Here is a 26,133-nt window from a genome sequence, read left to right on the forward strand (position 1 = left end):
AAGGTATTTTCAGAATTCTCAGGAAAATTACGTACTTATTTTGTACCAACGTCTAAACTGATCACCTTAACCAAACATACTCTTTCCAGAATTTTCAGGAACCTATTTTGGATTTTTCTGGACCCACATCGTTAGTATCAAATTCTCTAATGGCGTTTATAAAAGCGACAGACCGAGACCAAGTTAAATGGATCGAGACGATGTGGATGGGCCTTTGCAATGCAGGGCTCAGGAAAGTCCCCGGGCCCAGTCTGCAGAAATGTAGGCCTGGCAACAGGTAAATCTCTAAGCTGGAGCTTGGTTCACACCTAGGTGTGAGGGCTGAGACATGTGTGGAGCCTGTGCCAGTTCCGCTGGAGAAAATTGGCCAATTGTTACAGTCATTCATTCACATGGTCACATCATAAGTTGACTTAACAGAACGGGGCTTACGTCTTTGGTCCAACACTTCTTTTTGCGGAACCAAGTTTCTTTTATTTATTTACCAAGATGAACGAGTAATTCTGTTTGATAATTCATTATTATTAATTAATTAATGGGCATATAGTAAATTTTGAGTGTTCAATTACATAGGTACAAAATTTTGAGCATTGTTAATAGTTGTGTTATCGGAGTGATGCAATGACCAGCGATGGCATGCTTAGTTTAGATAGGCACTTTACAGCACTAAGGGGTGATTCACTTGAGAGTGCAAAGCAGGTTGATATACAAAGCAGAAAAAGAGTTGAAGAGAATTGCGATTTAGCATCGTACATGTCTAACCACACTTTATTCTCCTATTATGGTATGCCATTTCTGTATTTATTTTTGTGTTTAATATTTTCTTTTGGGTATGACTCATAGTTGTGAACATGTTAAGTTTGTATGTACCATTTAATTTGGTCTGTTAAGTCATCCATGAAGGAAGTTGTTTAAAATATTAAGATGCCACCTGACTTTTATCCAGCTTATTGTTCTGATTTTTTGTCTATATTTTTAATAATGCTTGGTGGGTGGAACTTGTAAGGATAGTTGTGGATGGAACATGGTTTAGTGAGCTTGTGTAAAGTGAAAATTTAGATCAAATTGTTACCCATTACCAAACACTTTGAAAACAATTTACAGAAGCTTTTTATGCTTAACCTAGTGAGTTTAGGCTAATTCAATCCCTCAATGTTGGCTTGTAGGGTAAAAAATGCATTCCACTAAATAACTACTATTTAGGCCAAATCTTTATCCACTGTGGAACTCTCAACATCATATATGGTTCAATTAGAGTTTTAGGATAGACTTTTATCACTATTATTAGGATACCATCTTAGAAATTTTCAATAGGTTTTAACTCAATCCTAAAAGCTATCTCGAGGGGTGAGAACTGATCAAGCCTTAGAAGGACTAATTTGACTATCTCCATGTAAGATCTCAACTCCCCAAATTTCAGGATAGAACAACTGGAGTGTTGAAAAATGTAGGTGGTCCAATAACAACTTCATTTCACGACTAGGATTGAACATCTAGATAGCGAATAAATGCGGGTCGCACAATTACAGAAGTGTAATTCGTTGACAGATATTCGGTCATTGATAATTCTGTATTATATCTTCGTATCCAATATATAGTGGTCTTAAAACATTGAGATGCTTAACACAATTTCTTTCCAAATGAATATCCATGATGGTACTGTTGTTGTGGTATATAATTTACAACCATACATTGTGAATTTGTAACATTGGCCTATTCTTATATGCATGACCAAGGATGAGGATGTTTCACAATATCAGGTAGCCGAGGAAGAATTGCAAGAATTAGAAAATGCTTGATATGAACTTGTAAAGAAAACCAAGGAGATTGCAGAGAATAAAGCGATTTCCGAGGTTCAAGTTTCAGAACCTTACTCCACTGAGAATGCTGTGCATAATGTCAATGTGCCTTCTACATCTAAGTCAAATATCTCTAGGAACAAAAGGAAAGGAAAGAAGAAATCTGGTTCAAAGAGGTCAAGGATATTTGGTTAAAGTGAATCTGATTAGAATATTGTTCAAAACAGTTGAAGGAACTGATAATTCTGCTCACATTTTTGAAACTTCTTCTGTGGGAATGTGTAAATGATTGTTTATTAACATCATGTACAATGTGTAAATACTGGTTTATGTTAAATGCTCTAATTCAGTTGTACATGATGTTAATATATGGTAGCATGTTCACATCGAATACTATTTCTTGTTGGAATTATTACGCTATACCTTTGTTTCCTTTGACATGTTTTCAAATAATGGTTTTGCTCATTCAATTTTGTTTTGCATATTTTTAAATATTGATTTATGCGCTATGTAGCACCAATACCTCTGATCAAATGCGTGTACCGATGTCTAACACGTGTCAGTGTCCGACGCCAACACGACACCGACACCTTAATTACATTCAATTAGTTCATTTTCTCAAATTATTATCAGTGTCGATGTGTCAGTGTCGTGTCTGGTGTGTGTTAGTATCCGTATTTCATAGTTTTCGCACATGTGTTGCTCTAGTCTCACAATTATTTATATTGAAAATGACAAGAATGGCATGAAACATTAAACTTAATATTGCACAATTAATCACAAGCAATTGGAGATTATATTGGTTCTCATACATTAAGAGGGAAAACTAAGTAGGATGCAAATTCTTGAATGACATTCTTTTGGTGACCTTAACAGCAATGAGAGCCAAAATTGTAGCTGTTGGTACAAAGATAACATCAAGAATGGCTTTCATAGCACTTAGCTGAGGCACAGATTGTCCTGTTCTCTTAGCTATCATAGCTGCTGGAGGTGTCACTATTCCAGTAATCATCATAGCATCATCTACTTTGCTAAGATTGACATTCTTCAACATGAAGTCACTGAAAATTTTATTCTTATTTTCTTCATTGGATTCATTCCATTGTTTAAAAAAGTCCTGTTTGTTGCAAACATGTCAAATTAAGAAGGGATGCATGAAGATTAAAAAAAAAATACAAAATAAGGGATTAGTTAATTAATTGACCTCAATTTCGTTGTTTGATGGTACATCGTAATGCTTACCAGGCAAGGCCATGTTGATAGTGCTATGAAAAAAAATAATTGTTAGAAACAATCAGCAAAACTTATATCAATGAACATAGTAAGAATAAGGAAGGAAATTAATTTTACATTTAATTAAATTAATCCTTAATTTTCCATGACAGTATTTTAGATGGATCTTTTAAAAATAATTTTTCTTGAAAATTTATTTTCATGTTCATGAACTAGATAAAAATAAATTGTTTCCCTATTTTGTCCTTTGCTTTTGACAAGTACAATTATTAAAATTTGCATTAAAATCAAATGGCATACTTACATGATGATATCAAGAACGGCAGTGTGAAAAGCATTCACCCTCACCAACTTCAAATGATTGAGTAATTGTACCTGCCAATTTCAATGATATTTAAAACCTAAAGGAAAAGTTAATTGTTATATGGATATCAAGTCAACCAATAATATTAGCATTGTGATTTACAAATATATACTTCCTCCCTCAAAAAGAAAAATTCTACAATCTATATATTTGAGAAATAAAATAAACAGAAAAAAAATATCTGGCAAATAATATGTAAAAATTTTGAGAAAAAATGTTTTAACACTTTCAAAATGTGAAGACACAAAAAATAATTATAATTCTTAGATATTAAAATATATTTAACTTTTGAATAAACAATGATACAATTTTTGTAATCTCCAATTTTTTTCTTAATTAATGATAACAGTATCGTCATTTTTTTGTATAAGTATTTCTGATAAATAAAATTGACTCAGACTATTTAAATTTTTTGTTCCGTCTATGCTCTTCTCTGTCTCGTGCATATTAAGTTTGTACCATTTACTAAATATAAAATATTTTTGTAATGATTAAGAGTATACCAAACAAATAATTAATATATATATATATATATATATATATATAACCACTGATTTACTTTATATTTGTCTAAAAAATAATCTTGAAAAGAGGTTCCTATATAAATGCTATTTCTTGATGTGAATCTATTTATATAATGAGACAATTGTTTTGCTAACATGAATTATAATAGAGCTTAATTTAATATTTTACAATATAAACATATCATAGTCACTTATATCATTATTTTAAAAGTGATTATTATATAAATTAAACATTTTTAAATATTAAATAATTATAATTTAATATCAATGTAAAAATCATTTATATTGATAATGTATATAAATTAAATTCATTATACGGAACGATAGAGCACATGGTTACTGCACTCTTTACAAATATGTATATGTTTTGGTTACTTTTTCTTTATAACAATATTTAAAGAACATTGTGATCAAATTCTCTTCACATAAACCCCAAAATTAGGCATGTGGTCTTGCAAAAAAAAAATGTAGAAAAAAAGAAAGAAAAAAATCTAGTTTGTTTTTGGAAACACAAACTTTTAATCACTAACCTTGCAGCAAGGTTCCCCAGTCCTCTATCATTGCAGTAGAGGATTTTCATTAATCAAGAATAGTGGAACCTGTTTTGGAACGAGCATTATACAAAGTCGATTTTACATTTTATTGTTTGTTCTCTTCCTTCTATACTTTTTAGCCCCATTAGAAAGAACTTTTATGAATTCTCCTTCTGACTCATTAATCTCTTCATCATATCCCCATAGAGAGGTTAACATTTTAATATCTTGTTGCATTTAAGGTTGGGCTTGATGAGCTTCTCAAATATATTTTCTTGCAAATTTTTCACGATCATTCATTGTTACAGACTTTAGGGAATTATTATCATCTTTTGGAACAACATTATGATATGCATAAATTTTCTTTGTATCATCATAATTGAAACGAGCATAACTTTTTCATTCAGAATTATCCTGTGCAAGTTGTTCCTTCTCATCTTTGGTGCTCCGCCAATTGATAGGACAAAGGTGAGTTAGGGTGCATTGATTCATGATAGAAATCATAATATAAGTTCAATTTTATTGTTGCAATTTCCTTCATCGTTATCCTATTTAATTTGATTGGCTTGCAAATTCATATTATGAGAATCTCGAGTGTGCGAGTGATGCGAGCATTTGAAAGATGGCAACGAGGATGAGAGAAACGACAACAAGGGTTACTTGGGAGAGAAAACAACACTCATTTTTTTATTTTCTGGATGAGTCATAAAATAAGCCACATGGAATTCGTGGGGTGTCAATTCTGTGTACATGTTATACTGCTTTTTTAGTGGAATATTAAAATTAAAATTAAATATAAATATCATAATGATGTTCATAGATCAAGATTTTTTTTTACAAGGTAAGAGGAGGAGAATATATAAATACGTTGCAAATTAAATGACATTATGATATATCTCGTTCTAAAATATAACCAACAAATTTGAAAAAAATGTATGTATTTTATTTAAATTTTCAATTAAATATATTTACTTTTTATTTATATTTCAAAACAGTAGGAGGTATCTTATTTTTTTTATTGTTGTTTTCATATTATTAATACATGTACTATAAAAACATTAAATTTTATTTCTTTTATTCATAGTGTTTATATTTTTATAGACAAAAAACTATTGTTTTTTTTTTTTTATAGTATCTTTAATTTATTAATTATCTCAATTAATTTATTTCTCTCTATTAAAATATTATAATAATTTGAACAAAACAACAATTAATACTATTTTAATTTTTGAAACTTAAACTTGGACATGCAACGGGGTTAAAATTCTTGGATAAGTTTTGTCACTTATTTGGATTCAACTCAATTCAAATTATTAGTCTTTACAGGTAATTTGTAAGAAAGATACTTTAATAAAAATTAATATTTTTTTTATTCGTATATAAAATAGTAAACAAAAACTTGCACACATTTATGATGATCAAATTTAAATTTAAAATATAATATTTAATTTAATAATATCGTTATTTTTCAAGCGAACTAGATTTTACAGACTAAAAAATACTATATTAATTATTGAACAATATATTTATTTAAGATTTAATTACTTTACATATCTTGAACTATTTAGTGATTTTTAAAATGTTTGACATTGACACATGACAACCAATTTTATGCATGTCAATTTAATGATATCCACATGTTTATGTTCATTAACATTTTAATTATGTATTTTTATTTATTTATTTAATTCTTTATTTTAATTTTAAGTGACAATTTCATTTTTTATGTTTTAAAATGTCAACAATGTTATTATTTTGTTACAAAAATTTAAAAAATTCATCAAAATTTTCAAACAAAACCCATAAAATTAATTATATTATTTAATATAATACAAATTTTATCAAATTTATAACTCAAATATTCAAATAAACTCATATTAGTCATTCTTTATTTGATGTTGTTAGAGATGAAAATATGAATTTATTTAAAGATTTAAGTTATGAATTTGATGAAATTGCATTATATTGAGGATGATAATTAATTTTATGGGTTTTGTTTGAAATTTTTGATTAATTTTTGCCAAAAATAAGGATAATATTGTTGATATTTTAAAACATAAAAGATCAAATTGTCACTTAAAATTAAAATAAAGGACTAAATCGAGAAAAAAAAAAATAAAAGACTAAACATTTATTGAAATTAAATTAAGAGACCACATGTGGTATTTAACCTAAATTCTAATACATTTTTAAATTTTTATAATTTCTTATTTGTTAGTATATTGTAACTATAAGTACATTCTAATAAATATTTTGGAATATGTTTGATACTGATGAATGTATTTTGAGTTTTTTTTATGATAGTAGTGATTTTGTTTTGATATTTAATTTTGTTGATTCACTATAATTGTATTTATTATTTTTATAAAAAGTTAAAATAAATAAAAGTATATTTTGGATGGACAGACTTACAAATAACCAACCACGAAATGAGGTATGATGATATTTTAAGTTGATTATATAAATTTATTTGTCCTACCTTATTTTTTAACATGTTAATAATAGAGTGGACTGATCCGCTTTGTCATTTCAATATATAATAGAGGATGAAAAAGTTAAAGTTTTTATTTTTTGTTGGAATTTAAATTGGAGACAAAATGACAATTTAGATTATAAGAGAACCAACTTTAAATTAATTTTGTAAATATTTAATAATTAATTTTGTTAATAAAAAATATGGATATATATAATATATATTATCAGGTAGCATGACGTGAGAGCCAGTAGTAATGATACGGTTGTACATTATTTAATTAGTTGGCTCTATTATTTGTATAGTTTACTCAAATTTCTATAAAGTAATGGCGTTGCATACACTTCCTCACACTATCCCGTGTTTTTTCTTTCTCTTGCTTCTATTGTTAATTGTTCTACCGCAGAAATGGTGCTAGCTGGTCAACTTAGTACTGAACTTGAGATTAAAGCATCTGCTACCAAGTTCTATAATGTATTTGCATCACAACTTCACGAAATGGAAAATATTAGTGAAAGAGTTCATGCAGGCAAGCTGCAACAAGGTGATGACTGGCATCACTCTGAGACGGTTAAACACTGGACGTATGTTATAGGTAATTTGAAAATAATTTGTGTTTCATTTTTCATTTTTTATTTTTAAACTTAATTATACTTTTGATCCTCTATATATTTTTTATCCTGCATTTTTAAGCTTATATTTTAAGTTATTTGATTCATTTTAGTCAATTATGCAATTTTTTAATTGATTTTAGTCCTTTTTTTTAAAAAAAAATTATGCAAATATTAATTGTTCTACTATAAATTTTATCCAAATTTCTGTATAAATTACTGACCGCTGAGTACGCATGACTAATTAACTACATTTCTAAAACATGAATGTTGTGTGTATTTTTAGATTTAGCAAAGTTAAATTCGTGTTATTTTTTATTTATTCTAATAATTTGACAATGTCTTTTTAATAATATAAAACAATGACACAAGATGTAATTAATAAGTGTCTAGACCGAAACAGTACACGTCTTAAAATCAACGATAATAACTAAAAAAATTGGATTTCTTATTTTTTTTTATTCTTTTCTCTCTCATATTAAAAGAGATAGACACAGTCTTTTCTGTGTAATATAATTTTTATAAAAAATATTTTTATATTATTTAAATCTTTATTTTTTATTTTTAACATGAAAGAGAAAAAGAGAGGATCCAAACCATAAACAAATAACTCCTCCATAAGACTTTAACAAAACAAATATATTAAATTATTACTAACATTTAAAACTTAAAATGTTGATAAAAGTTAAATCAACAAACAATGGCACAACATGTAATTAGCAAGTGACTAGGCCGAAACAGTACAAACATCAAAATCAACAATAATAATCAAATAACCCTCATTTTTGTTTGCTTTGAGAGCACCCTCCTGAAGACTTTAACAAATTTTTTATTGAAATAATTATAGACGTTCAAAACTTAAAATATCGATAAAATTAAAAATAATAAAAAAAAGGCACAAGATGTAACAGGTGTCAGGTGATTAGGCCCAGGTAGTACATAAACAATAATAAATTCAATTTATTTGAATTTTTTAATAGACTTTAATAAATAAATTATGAATAAGTTAATTGCAAAACTTGTAATTAATATTGAAGCGTTAACATATCTCAATTACAATTATTGAGATATTTCTTTGATTTTTTTTCCATAAATTGGATTCTGCTTGAGATGATCTAGAGATCCAAACGAGTAATTAAGCTTTTATTTTAGATTTATAATTTTTCTAAAAAAGTAAAATATTTGAAATGAATAAAATCGTAAAAGAAGAACATAAAAATATATTTTATTTTAAGGGTTTAGTAAATTTATAATCCTTATAAAAGTTTAATATTTAATTTTTAGTTTCTACAAAATATATTATTTTACTGTAACATATTGCTTATAAAAAATTTATAATTTTTAATAAGAGATAAATTAAATACGAATTTTTAATCTTTTGATGTTTAATAAAATTATATTTAATTCATCTTTAATTAAAATATTTTAAATTTTTGTGGAACACTCTTAAAATGTTTGCAACAATTCATCTGAAAGGTAAACATTAATTTGAGTTAAAAAACAATTATTAAAAATGAAAATTGAAAAAATACTTGAAAACTAAAAAGTCCAGAAATTTATATGTAGAATAAAAATAAAATGTTGAATTTTTTCAAGAATTGAAACTTATTTAACTCTTTTAAAAATAATAATCATTATCTTTTTCTATTTTATTTTTAATCTAATCTTTTTATTTGTTTCTTATTTACAACATTTTTATTGTTGTTGGTATTCATTTTGCTTAACAATGCAGATGGCAAGGTACAGACATGTAATGAGACGGTTGAACTTGATGAACAAAACAAAAAAGTGATTTTCAATCTCTTCGGTGGAGATATTGGCAAGCACTATAAGGCATTTAAGTTCATCCTAGAAATATTTGATAAGATTGATGGAGGTGCAACTATTAAGTGGACTATTGAATATGAGAAGATCAATGAGGATATTGATCCCCCAAATGGCTACATAGATTATCTTAACAAAGTCACTATAGAAACGGATGATCATCTTGCCAAGGCATAGCTCCATAATAAATTAAGATATAACGTAACAAATAAGGATATTAATGGCCTAATTGGTTTGCCTTTGGACAATTAGTGTTTATATATATATATATATACTACTTGGTGTGATGTTTGTAATTGCATGTATATTTGCTTTATGGGATCCTTCGCTTTCGTTTGTATGGAATAAATGTGTTGGCGATGTTTTGAAGAGTGTGTATTGAATTATGTGAGACAAACAAATGAATGTTTGTGTTTAATTATTTGTACTCTATATGTCTTTGTAATGTTTTCTAATTTACAACAAAATGTGCTTATCTAAAAACAACTAAGTCCTTACAACAAAATCATTTTTTTAAGGAAAGAGATTAAGTGTTACAATAATTTTTTTCTAAAAAACTAAAATGTGCTTTTAAATTTCCTTTCAAAATTAATTTAATTATTTTTTTATACAATAAATTGAATATTTATCATTAAAATAAATGTTACATTGCAACAAATTAAAGTTACAAGTGCGAAAAATGGAATCATCGCCGCAATTCAAAGCGTAGGAGCAGTTTATGCGATAATCTCATTCACACACTTTAGCATTTATCTTCATCTTTACATCAACAATTAAAGTCATATGGCCCGACAGACCATTACAAACTTTTTCTATAAATTGATTTCAAACTTTGTCTAAAATGATCATATCAGTAGTATTTATAGATCGAAAGCTAAAACCCGAATTTTATCAGCTATGATTCTAGCCAACTAACTACGGCATTCAGCTATACTCGTGGTGGTCGTTTTTGAGTTCGTGGTCTGTTACAACTTGTCTAACTTGCCCACATTTTGTGACCAATTATGTTGTCTATGTGCGCTTTTGTCTCTTCTTTCATCATTGTCCTAGAAAAATATAGGACTTTGTGCGAATTTTCAATTGGTATGGGTGATAATTTATATGGATCAACAAGTCTTGCATATCATGCATGATATGCATGCTAATCTTTTTTATGTTTGTGACTATTTGAAAGAATGCGTGTTTGCCTATCTACCCTGTATTCCAATAGTAGAGGTAAACGTGTCTTATTTAAAATAATATGTTAAATCTGTTATGACATATTTTATATAATTTTGAAGATGAATACGTTGATTTCCTGTATATTGAACTCCTAATTTGATCCATATTCATGTGGACTAGTTCTTACTTAATATTTTAGGTACTCTAGAGTTGAAAAAAATTCGAGAAAAATCTCGTTGCCGTGTTGCTTGTTCCATAACGTTATATGGGAGAATAATATAAAATTGTAGTTCTTAGAGTGTTTTTTTAAGTATCACAGGCTTTTAATTATATTATTTTTCAACTTACTACTATAATTTTTATTTTTAATAGATGTGGATTTTCCTACAAAATAAAAATTAATTGTAGCAGATTTCATTATTTTATCTCCGTGAATTCTTCATTGAAATTATTTAACTTGACGCATTAGGAAATATTTTCTAAAATTACTAGAGATTAAAAATTATAATTTAACAACTAGTTGTTCCGTCGTTATAAAAGAAATTATTATTTTTCCAACATAATTATTTTGCCAGTAGTAATTTTTTCAAAAAAGAAAATATCTTCACATTTTAAAACAATTGACCACATTTAGCTTAAAGCCTTGGATTAAAATTTGGGACGTTAAATTTAGCTAAACGCCCTGAATTTGGTCTATTACCCAATTATTGTGATTACATTACAAAATATTTTCTGATTCACTAAATTATTTAAAAAGCGTGTCTTGTTTTTTTGGTACATATAAAATGTGTCCTTGATTTTATGGAATAATTTTTATAATATCTTATAAATTTATGGAAATTAATATTATGCATTAATTAATTTGTTATGCGATTTTGAAATTTTGATTTGATTTCGTGAACTTTTATTGTTATGCTTATTATGTGCTTATTTTGTTCTGCTTATTTTTTTGAAACAAACTTGGTCTGTCTACTTGAACTAATATTTTTGTTTTTCTTAATTTCTATAATTTATGCGTAAATGATGCAATTAAATAATTAAGTTATGTGTCTCTTAGAATTGAAGAAAAAGTTGGATCAACTTTGATGAATTTGATTCAAATTTAGGACTAAATACATCAATTTTTGTTGACTCTAGTGTCTCTTATATATAAGACTAGATATAGTTAATGGTTAATTTTAGAAGACAAATGGGAGGAATTTAACATAATTTAGAGGAGTGGAGACAAGACCAACATTCTCAAATGTGTTAAAAAGCCTTTTAATGACTGTACTTGATTGTTACCTTAAGTAATAGACTAACATGAACACATGAATAGCTACCTTGATGACTCATCATCTATGAAAGAAACAACAATAGTTCATTATTATTAATCTTGTTAATTGTGATAATTTTATTTTATCTAATTATTTTTATTGCTTAAAAAAGTGTTAATCTTTCTTTTACATTTGGAACATATTTCTTTCGATGTGTGTGAACTTGTGCTATCCATGAAAATTATTTGTAAAATTATTTTGTATATATTATAGTACATGTGTGTTGGTAAAAAGATATTAATAGTATGAATATTCATAACTTAGCAAAGATTAAATAGGTCAATTTTCTAAATGCATTGATTTTATTTTTATAATATATGTTTGTTTGTTTATTTATATCATTATTTATTGGATGTGATCTATGTTTTATTTACTTAATTATATGGTATGACAATGATAAAATAATAATTCCCTACGCAATGAATTAATTGATGATTTATTGTTATATTAACTATTTGGTTATGGCACCGTACGAGGCCTTGTTTGGGCGTAAGTGTCAAACTCCCTTGTGTTGGTATTAGAATGGTGAAAATTTGATTGTAGGATCAGAATTGGTAGAACAGATCGTAGCCAAGGTTTATATTATTCAAAAAAGAATAAAGACAACACAAAGCAGACAAAAGAGTTATGGCAATCAGTGATGCAGACCTCTGGAGTTTCATGGGGGTAAACATGTATTTTTTAGAGTAATGCATACTACTGGAGTTGGTAGGGAATTGAAGTCTAATAAGCTTACTCCAAATTTTATTAGGCCATATCGAATTCTTCAACGTTTGGGCCCTATAGCTTATTTGTTGCTTTACCTCTGAATTTGGCCAATCTGCATGATGTGTTATATGTGTCACATATGAGGAAGTACATAGCTGACCCTTCACATAATATAATGCCAAATGATATTCATCCAAAGGAGAACATGTCCTTTGAAGTTCCACCAATGAACATTGGAGACATAACTAACAAAATTTTGATAGGCAAGAAGATTTTGTAGGTGAAGGTGATATGAAATCAAGAGACTGGACATGCTATATAGGATTCGGAGGAAAAGATGGGGGAGTTTTATCATGATTTTTTTGCGACTGTCTAGTTTTCAGGAAGATACCATTTTAAAGGGGGTAAGTATTGCTAAACCCTCTAAATATTATATATAAATGATTAACATCTATTTTTATATTTAGTATTTTTGTTTAATAATTAATTGCTTTGTTTGATGAAACTATTAGTTGAATAATTTAGTTACATTAGAATTTATAGAAACTAGGAGATTGTAGAATGGGTGTGACCTAACTAGTCTTTTTCGTATATAGTTGCCCAAGCCTATCCCGCAAAGATTTAGCATTTGTCCCCTCACCAATGTAGTTCAACATGTTATCATCAACCTGCTAACAAATGTACACATCTATTTGTGTAGTACAGTCCACTAATAAACATTCTTATTATTTAGTTTCGCTGCATCAAGCACAAGTTGGTGAAAATTATTTGTTGGAACCAAATTCATTTTATACTTAGAGTTTTTATGATAACAAGAGTATTTTATGAGAACAATATACTTGACTTCAAAGAGTATGAAATGAGATATGGTCAAGATTCGTAGAATATTTGAACAACATTTGAAGAAGATTTGTAGAACATTTGAAGAAGATTTGAAAATAATTTGATGAAGATTTGAAGAAGATTTGGTCAAAATTTATTTACAACAAAATATGAATAGAAACAATTTGAAAAATTTACAAACGCAATCTGAACAAATTACGAATAGAATCAATCTGAAGAATTTACAATCTCAATCTAAACAGAAAAGGAACAAAATCAATTTGAAGAATTTACAAACACAATTTGTACAAAATACAATTCTGAATTAAGCAATGACTAAATTGAAGCCCAGATTTTAACAATAAATTGATACTCAAGGCTGAAGAAGAAAAACATTGAAATGCAAAAAAAAGTAGTCTTAGAGTTCAAAACAGAAAAATACTTGTTCAAGTTAGAAATATTTTATGGATATTTTTCTTAGAGTGTCAGATTTTTATTATCATCACCTTTTTAGAAGCAATTACTCAAGTTCCAATCTTTTGTATACAACCCGATAGTGGTTTAGTTTCTTTTTCAATTTGGGGTTGTCAAGTTGTTAGATGAAGACGTGGCTTGTATGGTCAAGGTGATTAGTTCCTCAAAAGTTTGGGGTTGTCAAGCTGTTTGGGAAGACTGACTTGGAGGGTCAGGTGCTTTGTAATTCAAGGTATTTAAATTATTGGATTAAAGCCTTATGAATGAGGGGACTAGATGAAGCCAAGTTAGTGGTAAACCAGGATAAATCTACGTGTCAAATTATTTATGCTTTCATTGTTTGTTATCTTTGAATCTAATTGCTTCTACTCCAAGTAAATCACCAAGACTAAACTAGTTTTATTTATTTATTTATTTATTTATAAATTATATAAAAAAAGTTGTCAACTTTGGAAAACACAATTCAACCACCTTATCATGATTACATCTTCAATCGACATCAGAGCTCGGTCTCAAGACTGAGCACTTTACAATGTTTGAGAAAAAATCTAAGGGTTCAATATGTTTGGATTTAGTGCAGAAGCTGCTGGAGGAAACATCAACAGACCACCTTTGTTTGATAGAGAATGTTTTGAGTATTGGAAAGACAAGCTGAGAAGTTTCTATATTTCATAAGTTCCTGAACTTGGGGACTTAGTGGAAGATGGTTATATTGCTCTGAAGAATACTTATGGTATTGAAATTCCAAGAAATGAGATGAATGATGATCAGAAGATGATGTACAAGATGCATCATAAGTCCAGAACATTCATGATAAATGTAATCACCTTGAAGGAGTTTGACAAGTGCACTAACAAGGAGACAATAAATACTATTTATGATAGTTTGGTTCTGAGCTATGAAGGAAGCAAGCAAGTTCAAGAAGCAAAGTTCAAGATTCTAGTCAAAAAGTATGAGTTGTTCAAGATGAAAGAAGATGAAGATATTGAAACAATGTTTTCCAGATTCCAAACACTGGTCTCAGGATTAAAGGTACTTGAGAAGAGTTACACTACAGTTGTAAAGGTGCAAACGCGAGAAGGGGGTTGAATTGTGTTTGCCAAAGTTGACAATTTTTTGATAATTTATAAATAAATAAATAAATAAAACTAGTTTGGTTTTGGTGACTTACTTGGAGTAAAAGCAATCAAATTCAGAGGTAGCAAGCAATGAAAACATAAATAATTTGACAATTAGATTTATCCTGGTTCACCACTAACTTGGCTACATCTAGTCCCCTCGTTCAGAAGGCTTTAATCCACTAATTCAAATACCTTGATTTACAAAGCACCTGACCTTCCAAGTCAGTCTTTCCAAACAGCCTGACAAACCCAGACTTTTGAGAAACTAACCACCTTGACCCTACAAGCCAAGTCTTCTCCTAAAAATCTGACAACCCTAGATTGAAGAAGGAACTAAACTACGATCGATTTGATAACAAAATATTGGAACTTAAGTAGTTGCTTCTAACAAAGCTGATAATAATAATAACTCTCACACTCAAAGAAAAGAACATTAAGAAAATACTTCTAACCTGAACAAGTGTTTCTCTCTTTGAATTCTAAGATGAATTGAGAACTTTGAGCTTGAATTGCTCTTTTCTGTTTTTCGATGCTTTTCTCCTTCATCCTTGAGTGTCCATTTACAGTGAAAATTTGGGCTTCAATTTAGTCCTTGTTTAATTTTGAATTGTATCTTGTTCAAATTGAGTTTGTAAATTCTTCAGATTGATTCTATTCCTAATTTGTGTAGATTGAGTTTGTAAATTCTTCAGATTGATTATGTTCATATTTTGTTTAGATTGCGTTTGTAAACTTCAGATTGATCTTATCCATATTTTGTTGTAGATAAGTCTTGATCAAATCTTAATTAAATATTCTTCAAATGTTGATCAAATATTCTTCAAATATTGACCATATCTTCTTTTCAACTTGGTCAAAGTTTTTCTTCAATTATAAATATGAATAAAATCTTATTTTAGATTTTCATCGATTATAAATTCAAATCAAATCTGATTTTAGATTTTCTTTAATTATAAATTTGAATCAAATCTTATTTTAGATTTTCTTTAATTATAAAATTGAATCAAATCTTATTTTAAATTTAGTAATTTTGATAACATCAAAACTCTAAATATAAAACCAACCCAGTTGCAACAATCTTCCCCTTTTTGATGATGACAAAACTTGTATTTTTTATAACAATTTTTCTTTATAACATAATATAAGAAAATATAATGACTAATGTAAAACTAAACTACTTTGAAGTGATCACAACATCAGTCAGGTATGAAGGTAAGGTTTAGGTTTTTCTTGATGAAGTAAGACATATCTCCAGGTAGTGGTTTGGTGAATATGTAAGTCCATTGGTGTCCAGTCTCTACAAATTGAATGTTTAGTATCCCTTTTTAAACAAAGTCCCTAATGAAGTGGTGTTTGATCTCTATGTGTTTAACTATAGAATGTAGGATAGGATTTTCGGTTAGACAAATGACAAAGGTGTTATCGCAATAGATGTTTTTTTCTCTTACTTGACCAAGATATTAAGTTGCCACCTAAAAATGTGCAGTCACCATTATTGCTCTTTCTCTCAAGTTTATCTCTAGTATAATCAGAATCACAATATCCACTAAGTTTGTACTTATGAGATTTCTCTTAAAAAAAGATAAGGTTGGTAGTGCCTTTTAGGTATCTAAGGATTCTCTTAACAACAGTTAAATGTGATTCCCTATTGTTAGCTTGAAATCTTGCACATACACATACACTAAATATGATGTCAAGTCTGGAAACGGTAAGGTAAAGTAGGGATCCTATCATTCCTCTATAGGTATTTTGGTCAACGTTTTCGGCTGAATCATTTTTTTTAAGTGAAAAAGTAGGGTGCATTGGTGTAGTCATAGGTTTGCAATTAGTCATCTTAAACTTCCTAAGAAACTCTTTGGTATATTTAGCTTGATGAATGTATATACCTTTTTGACTTTGCTGAATTTGTATCCCTAAAAAGAACTTAAGTTCTCCCATCATACTCATTTGAAATTCAAGCTGCATCAATTTAGAATAATGTCCCTATTGCTAAAATTGAAGTGAAAAATCGAAAACCCTATCAAATAAAATCCAAAAAATATAAAAATACCACAAAAAATAAAATCAAAAACCCTATTCCTTGATTTTTTTGTTGCTTCTGATTTTCTGGCAAAATTTTGAAGCAATCCGAGATAGTCGTCTGAACATTGGGTTTTTTGACAAGCAACGTGCCTAAGAGCTCGCAAACAAGCATATCCGACCTGTAGAGCAACAAAATGCAAAGTACAATTGTTAGGATGGTTAGTAATAATCTAAACCTGGTTAATATTGTTATTAGAGAGTCTCCAACAACGACGCCAATTTGATCTGTTGTCGCACACGAGTCAAATACATTTGATAAAATATAAATAGAGGTAATAACTCAATTCGTTTCGCAAGGACTTCTGATATGATAATAATAACCAAATTAAAAGTTGAAATTAAAAAGGGGATTTTTAGATTTTTGATTTAACAGATGAGCAAAATGATTAATCCACTTATTCGAGCTTCAGACCTATCACAGATTCTATCAATGAGTTTAATTTCTAATTTGTGATTCTATTCTTATTTGACTATAGAATTGATCAAACAAGCGTAATCAATCCTATGTGAATTCGGTTTCTTTGATTGGATTAAGCATCACAATCATCAAAATATTATAATTAACGATCAAATGTCACAAAATTATAATTCAATTAAATTAGAAACCGAAACCAAATTCTGTCAAATAAATTTAATCGATCCTATTGAAATTCAATTTAAGCAATCAGAATATCAATATAATCAAATAAACAAGAATATAATCATGAATTGAAATTGACAGTGTAACCTGAATCTCAAGGTGTTGGTGAAACTCTGAACTTGTGGATTAATCTTATAAAATTAGTCTTCCATGAAATTAAAATAAAAACTGTTTATTTCTTGTAGCAATCTGAATCCTAATATTTCATCTGTAGAAAAGAAACAAAACTGACAATATATAGTACTCGATATTGGGCTTTAGGGTTTAGGGTTTAAAAAACAAGTGACCTGCTATTTAAAATTATTATAAAAGTCCAGATTATGAAATCTATAATTTAGGCCCAGTAAAGTTTAGTATTGGGCTTTTATTCTAAAACTAAAGTTGTAGCTCTGATTTTTAGCTTTCCAACGCCTGCCTGTATGCACCAATCCGATATCCATAGCTCAAGTTATGGCCTACAGAGCGAACAAGAGTCAAAATGCAAATAATAAAATTATAATTCAAATTCGACCCAAAGTTTAGAAACAAGCTAAAAATATTATTCTAAACTATAAAGAGCTTTTAAAATACCAAACTAAAAAGCTAGAAACATGTGCCCAAATTCTATGATCAATTTTCTTCAAAAACATGAATCTTCTTTCATACTCTTTGAAGTCAAATATATTATTCTCATAAAATACATTTGTTAACATCAAAACTCTAAATGTAAAACCAACTTGGTTCACACAACACCTTTAGCAATTCATATTCGTTTCTAAATAAAATGCAATCGTTAGGACAAGCATGAATCCTTTTGTAGATCATACCAATAGAGCACAAAATTCGTTTAGCCTCGTCGGTTCGACTAGGAAGTTCATTATCATCTGGCAACATATCTTTTAGAAGGGTTAATAAGTCTGTGAAGCTCTTATCAGACCATCCATTACTCACTTTTAAGTTGTACAACTTTAATATCACCAACAATCTTGTGAATTTAGTACAACCATTATATAATGGTTTCTCTGCATCACTCAACAGATTCTCAAACATTTTAGGACAATCTCAAAGATCTTCTTCAACTGTTTTTGCAATATCCTCATCTCAGTCTCGTTCATATGTATTTGTGTCTGAATCATTTGAAGCATATGTCGCACCATTCTCCAAATTAGGTTTCTTTTTTTTTTTCTTTCTCACCATGTCTTGTCCAAACATGTATAGCTTTGATTAATTCCACGTCATACTAAATGTCCTTCCAATTTATCTGCTCTAACGCTTTTTGCAAAGCAACATTTTAAACAAGTACAAATGATTCAATTTGGGACTTTTGCATTCTTCACTACAAACCCATCAAACTCTTTCACTCCATTTTCATATTCTTTTGACAATCGATTGACAGACATCCATTTTCATATTCTTAAGAAATATAAATATGGCAACTTTCTCAAAAAAATGTTAAAAGTAAATTAGTTTTAATTTTTCCTATAGTAAACACAGAGGTGTCTTTATTTTCTATTTTTTTTTTTCTCTAATGAGTCCAGCTTGAAACTCACAGACACAATTATCATTTGAGTCGCAATATTATTATTACTAGTATTAATGTGTTATTTTAGGGAGGAATTGTGGTCACTCTAGTACATATTTAAAAGAAATAATAATAATAATAATAATAATAATAATAATAATAATAATAATACCAAAAACATATTTAAAAATAATAATAATAATAATAATAATAATAATAATAATAATAATAATAATAATAATAATAATAATAATAATAATAATAATAATAATAATAATAATAATAATAATTTTGATTAAGGAATTACCTCTTCCACCTTCAATGTTGCAACCAAAGTAATCAATTTCTTGCAATAATATCAAAAGGGAAGATCTTCATTTAATTAGAACCTGGAATCAAATTGAAAAATGGAATAGTTCAATTATATGAGTATAGTTACAAAAAAATGAAATTAAGGTAATATTACAATAATTTTATTAACCAAAAAATATTAAAATAATTTTAGCATCAATCATAGTATCTTTTAATTATTATTTCAGTGTATTTTTAAATAATAAATTTATGATATATATGTACACTATTTTCAGTAAAATTGAGAAAATGTGAAGTATTGTCATCGTACATGTTTAGTCAGTTTGACTATTACGTTGTGGATAAGTCTCTTATATATATTTTATTTCATCAATTGCAAGTCAATTAATTGTAGTTTTAGTTTTAGTTTTTTTTATATAGATTACATGGATTGAACATGTAGAAATAGATGATAAGACAATTTTGGTGTTGTAAGTACGTTTATCTAAGACAAATCAATGCATAATGTTTTAGGATACTAAGATGTTATTCCACAACTTGTTTTGTAATTAAAATAGTAAACTCATTTGCGAATCCCTTTAAATATTGACCTAATTAATATGGATCATATTATCTTAATATTATTATTGACTCTAATGCTTAACAACATCATCAATTCAACACAATCATAGTCCTACTTCAATAATATGAGTACATGATATCAAATATATGTTTCACACTACATGAAAATGAATGGAGAACTAACATTTCAATCTTGCAATTTCATTTCAAACTTGCAATTTCATTATTGTTTATGTAACATCATATTGTGACAAGGAAATTCAAAATGAAATCAAGTTTTTTGAAGTCTATACTTGCACAAGCATATAAACAGTGTGGAACTGAAACTAAGCAAAAATTGACTCTAAGCTTAATGCGACAGGTCAGAAACATGGTATTAATAAAAACATGTAAGTCTGGTGCAGTAAGTATCAGTGTTCCTAATGCAAAAATAAGAACATGTAACCTGGACTTAAACCAAAAATCAAATGAAGTTGTTTTAGAGTCTTAAATATCATTGTACCTAATGCAAAAATAAGTCTGGTGCAGTACATGCATCATAGTTATGCAGAATATGACAGCTAGTAACATGGACAGTTAGTATAGTCCTAAGATGAACAATTGAAACTTCTTTAAACTTATTTAGGCATTTATTTTATATTGATTCAAAGTAACATAAAATCGGGTGAAACGAAACACAGTAAAACAAGTCAAGTAACAAGAGTATAATGATCAAGTGAAAAGTGCATAAATTCCATAAAGACTACAGTGCAAACTCATTCTTAACATCACTATGTATTTTAGTTAATTGATGAGTCAACTGGCATATCTATATCAGTTAGGCATTATGTATAGTCAAAAACAATATAACGGGGGCTTCTAGTTGTAACTTTATGGATTGTAGATAACAATAGGGCTTCTAACAGTGTAGCGGGGGATTCTCCACATAAGTGAACCTGATACGATTTGCATGCTTGCCGTAGAAAAATCATTTTCAACACTTTGAAAAAACAATCTGGTGCAATACATTTAATATTTCTATTTGCTTCAACACAATTAATTTGATTGGTCAACGCAAAATTCAATATTAGAGAAAGCATCAATCACTTAATTTGACAGGTCAACACAAAATTCAATATTTCTATTCCATAGAGAAAACATCAAACACTATCAAAGTTTAATATAATTAATTGGTTTTCAATCTTAGAACATGCAGATATTTGAAACTGATGGCAGAGACTTGGAATCACACTTGAGATTCCTTAATCAATCATACAATTTGAATTGCTACTCCAATAATATCACTATTCCTAATTAGAAAAGGGTGATTAGAAAACTACAATATCCAACAACATTTAGAGAGACAACAAATTAAGAGAAAATAAATCATACAAAAATCCTAAAGAAATAGAGTACCTGAGGGATTTATTTAGAGAGGCGATTATTATGCTGACATTGCGAAAATCAAGAACCCTAAAAATATTTTGATATTCAGGGCGAAGTCGTGTTGAAGGGTTTGAAGAGAAGGGTTGCGTCGGGGGAGAAGGGTTCACAATGAGAAGAAAGTTCTCACGAAGAGGAGGGTTTTGTAGAGAGAGAGAAGGGTTTCGCAAAGAGATAGTCGTGTTAAAGGGTTTGCATAGAGACACTTGCGATGAAAGTCGTGTCGAAGTAGTGTTGAAGTCGTGTTGAAGTGTTGAAGGGTTTGAAAGGAAGAGTTGCGTCGGGGGAGAAGGGATCGAAATGAAAGGAAAGTTCTCACGGAGAGGAGGGTTTCGCAGAGAGAGAAGGGTTTCGCAAAGAGAGAGAAGGGTTTGTATGTAGGGAGGGTGAACAACTTTTTACATGCATATACTAAAAAAATATTTCGACCTATGATAACGCTTTTTCAAAAAGCGTTTTAAAATATATGATCATATGATAACACTTTTTTAAAAAGCGTTGTACACATGGTGTAGTGTAAATTAATTTTATTTTATTTTATTTTTATTGAAAAGGAATCATACGACAACGCTTTTACAAAAAGCGCTTTTAAAAACCATATGTTAGTGCAATATGACCCTTTAAGAGCACTTGTATAAAAAGTGTTATAAATATTGTGACCCTATGACAGTGTTTTATTATAAAAGCGATGTCACAGGCTTTATTATTATATATAACTACTAGTACTTATGAGAGCGCTTTTAAAAAAACAGTGTCTTATATTATGCTCTATGTATTTTTAGTATATATTACAATAACGCTTTTAGTTTAAAAAAAATGATCTTAAAGGTACGTCATAATATCTATATTTTAGTAAAATAAAACAATATATCCACGTTTTATATGAAGGGTTGTAGAGAATCCGTCAAATCATGTGTTCAAATCTTATTAAGTGACTAAATACTCCACCATCAGAAGCAGTAACTGACCAACAATATTGTTGTTAAATAGTAGTGGAAAATTAGCCACAGAGCATACAAGCAAGAATTCTTTTTGTTTTTATGAGATGTTTCTAGAATTCATTGTAAAAAGTAGATAAGTGACAACACATCTTTCTCCATAAATTGACACCTCATCAATAACAAGTTGATCTTGTAACTCCATGAGATATATTAGGTTAAAAATAAGCTAGTCAAGTTAGACTTTCTAAAGTAAAAATCTAATTTTTATTAACTTCTTTAAATAAATAAAAAATTTATTTTATTTTTAAATAAATTAACAAATTAATATGTCATTAAGACAAAAAAATATTAAAATAATACATTTTAATTTTTTTAATAGTAGAATACGTCTTTTTTAGACAATAATTTCTAGACACATTATCAAATTAACAATATCAAAATATAATGCCGAATAATAAATTTAAATATGTATGTTAAAAATTGATTCAAGCTAACACATTTAAATTGTAAAAAATATTAACAATTTAATAATTTAACACAAATGTGTAATTTAACATAATAATAATATTAATTTATTTATATTTATGTAAATAAATTGATCTGATAAATTTAAAATATATTTTTAATCGTATAAATAGTTCAACTTTTTAATAAAATAAATTTTAAAATAGTCTTACATTATCAATTTTAAAAAAATAATCTAATTTGTGTATGACCTAAGACAATAGGTTCATGTCCCTTAACTTAATCTATTTTCATTCCTAAAAGAGATAGATGTGAAATCTCTTAAAAATATATATAGTTATAAAATAGTCATTAATATATCATTTTATTTAATAATTATTTTTCTTTGTCCGGTTTACATCTCTTAGTACCAAAAAAAGTTATTACAAGACATCTTATGTTGAAAATTTTGTATTTTGATTATAATAAATAGAAACATGTGATATATTTTTTTAATAGCACAGAGCAATAATGGAGTGAGAGATCCAATAATATATACAGAGGGTCGTTGATATATTCATATGAACTAGGTTTTCTATTAAAAGTTGCAAATAATATAAGGAACATCGTCTCCGGCACCTGCCACCAATTACTCACTATATTGGTATATTTTAATTGTAAAATATTTAATATTTAGTAAAATCGTAGTAATAAAATATTTTATAAAATCAAAGGTTTTATCCATTAACAGTATAAATGATTTTATACAATCACTTAATATAAATAATTGATTCTATGGTTAATTATTGATATAAGTTACAATTTCATAGTCTAACTATATAATTAATGACTCATATTAATTGACAGTATAATATTAATTTATATTATAATTTTCTCTAAATAAATATAAATAAATTACTATTATAATTAAATAAAATAATCATCTGAAATGACGTCATCCATAAATGGCTTTTTCATTGAGGGGGTGTTTAACATCTTTAATTTTTTATACTAAATTTGTTTAAAAATTCGAATGTTCACCAGTAATCATTGTAATTTAGTTTTTAGTTTGAGTAAATAATAATTGAATGAGTATTATTTTTTTAATTAAATTTTCAATTCTGTTGTGCTAAAATGATAAATATTCAACTGTAAAGAATATTATAAAATTAAATTATCTAAATTTTATTTAAAAATAAATAATAATTCCTTTGAGGAAAAATTAAATATTAATAATATGTTGAGTTTTTATTGGACACAAAGTATTGATTTTAAAGTTTAATTTTCACGTACTGTTTTTAGTGTAAAAAAATTTACACCATCAATAAAATATAATCAATCATGTGAATAATTTTATAGATACTTATGAAAAAAGTCGAATATTATTTACGATTTAACGATTGTGAGGAATTGATAATGTAAAACCTTTTTTTATTTACAGTATATATAAATTGAATTCATAAAAAAATAAAAACACTGAATACATCTGTTAGAATTTAATTTACAGAAAATATCAACATACATAATTTTTATATTATCAATTATAATTATTAAATTAGTAATAATATTTAATTTTATTTCATAATTAATTATAAAATCACTTACATAATTCATCATTATTCCTTAGATGTGTAAAACTTTTTGCAGCAAAGTACAAGAAAATTAAACTATTATTATAATAGCACAAACAATAATAGACTGTGAGATCCAATAAGCTAGTGGGTAGTTGGTATAATTTAATATTAATTTGGTTTTCTATTCAAAGTTGCAAATAATATAAGGAACGCCTTCTGCATCAGACACCAGCAACTCCGTACATTTTTACATTTTTTAATTGTAAAATATTTAAATATTTAACAAAATCAATATTTTGTGTAAAAAACACTCAATATATAATTAATAGAGTTAAATATATTTCTACTACCTATAAAATTTCAACCTTTCTATTGTAGTACTTATAAAAAATAAATGTTTGAAATTTTATAAAAAAATAAAAATATATTTAACTTTAATTAATATTATTTTCAATGTTGTCTTTAGATATAATTTAGATAATTTAATTTCATAATATTATTTATAGTAGAATATTTCTCATTTAAACAACAAAAAATTAAAATTTAATTAAAAGAGTTAATACTCATGTTGGATTTTGATCCTTTGATTCCAAATTTTGACATAATTAATAATTCAACAATGCTCATACAATACATGATAAATCTAATATTTGAATTGAGCAAGATTTCAGGAACAACAATCAAATCCTACACACTTGGAACAGGTTGCTTGGAACACAAGAAATCAACAAAAGTTGATTTTTGACTGAAGCAAATCGATTGGGAAATCGATTTCATGACAAGGGTGTAAGGAAACACAACTGTTTGTGTTGGTATAATCGATTGGACAATCGACTGACTGAATTAGAAATTGAAAATGCACAAGTCAGTAGCACCTCAGTTTTGAGGGTAATCGATTGACAAATCGATTATACAATTCACAAAGTAAACCTGATTGAAATAAATCGATTGGGAAATCGATTGGATAAGTCACAGTGGAAACCCAATTTTAAGGGTAATCGATTGGCAAATCGATTACTTAAAAATCACTTGCAAAATAACTTTTCCTGTGACATACAAATCGATTGGACAATCTATGTTGTAATATTTCAATCAAGTTAAATTTGGTCGAAATCGATTGGGAAATCGATTGAACCAAATTCCAGGTAAGAACGTTTTCAGACAAATACATACAAATCGATTGGCACGTCGATTAGTATCAAAATAGCTGAGTCACTGACTTAAACCCAATCGATTGGCAAATCGATTGACAAAACCTTTTGAAAACCCAGTGAACTCTGAGCATGCCACCAAATCGATTTTAAGTATTTGATTAGTCGATTATGAAGACTTGATAAATCGATTATGGAATCGATGGATATGTGTTTCAGTTTGAACATAACATCTGTAATCGATTACGAAATCGATTCATATCAGTCTTAACATAATCACTGAGAAATGTTGTTTAAATAATCGATTGGTAAATCGATTGGCTTATATAGTTTCAAGATTCAAGAAAAACAAGACACACGATAATCGATTGGCAAATCGATTAGACTGGTTTATCACTTTATGAAATCGATTGGTAAATCGATTGATTAATGTGGTTTTCAGAAACTATATAAACTGTCTTCAATCTTTCTTTTGATAACATGAATAGAAACTGATAATGATATCAATCTGAAATATTCTTGATATACAATAACACTTGGTT

General features: G+C 27.8%; 2 protein-coding genes across 2 annotated transcripts; one reads left to right on the forward strand and one right to left on the reverse strand.

Moving 5' to 3' along the window:
- Window positions 1-2,552: 2,552 nt before the first annotated feature.
- LOC101501967 (uncharacterized) lies at window positions 2,553-4,672 on the reverse strand. The gene is made up of 4 exons (XM_004511138.4): window positions 4,610-4,672; window positions 3,337-3,407; window positions 3,004-3,064; window positions 2,553-2,916 (listed from the first exon to the last, which is right to left on the reverse strand). The coding sequence occupies exons 1-4, from the start codon at window positions 4,670-4,672 to the stop codon at window positions 2,626-2,628; spliced, it is 486 nt and encodes a 161-aa protein (XP_004511195.1). The 3' UTR covers window positions 2,553-2,625.
- A 2,593-nt stretch (window positions 4,673-7,265) lies between these two features.
- Window positions 7,266-9,788, forward strand: LOC105852636 (MLP-like protein 31). The gene is made up of 2 exons (XM_012718836.2): window positions 7,266-7,521; window positions 9,270-9,788. The coding sequence occupies exons 1-2, from the start codon at window positions 7,335-7,337 to the stop codon at window positions 9,536-9,538; spliced, it is 456 nt and encodes a 151-aa protein (XP_012574290.1). The 5' UTR covers window positions 7,266-7,334; the 3' UTR covers window positions 9,539-9,788.
- The last annotated feature ends 16,345 nt before the right edge of the window (window positions 9,789-26,133 follow it).

This window comes from Cicer arietinum, chromosome 7 (genome assembly GCF_000331145.2).
Source record: "Cicer arietinum cultivar CDC Frontier isolate Library 1 chromosome 7, Cicar.CDCFrontier_v2.0, whole genome shotgun sequence".
Taxonomy (NCBI): Eukaryota; Viridiplantae; Streptophyta; class Magnoliopsida; order Fabales; family Fabaceae; genus Cicer; species Cicer arietinum.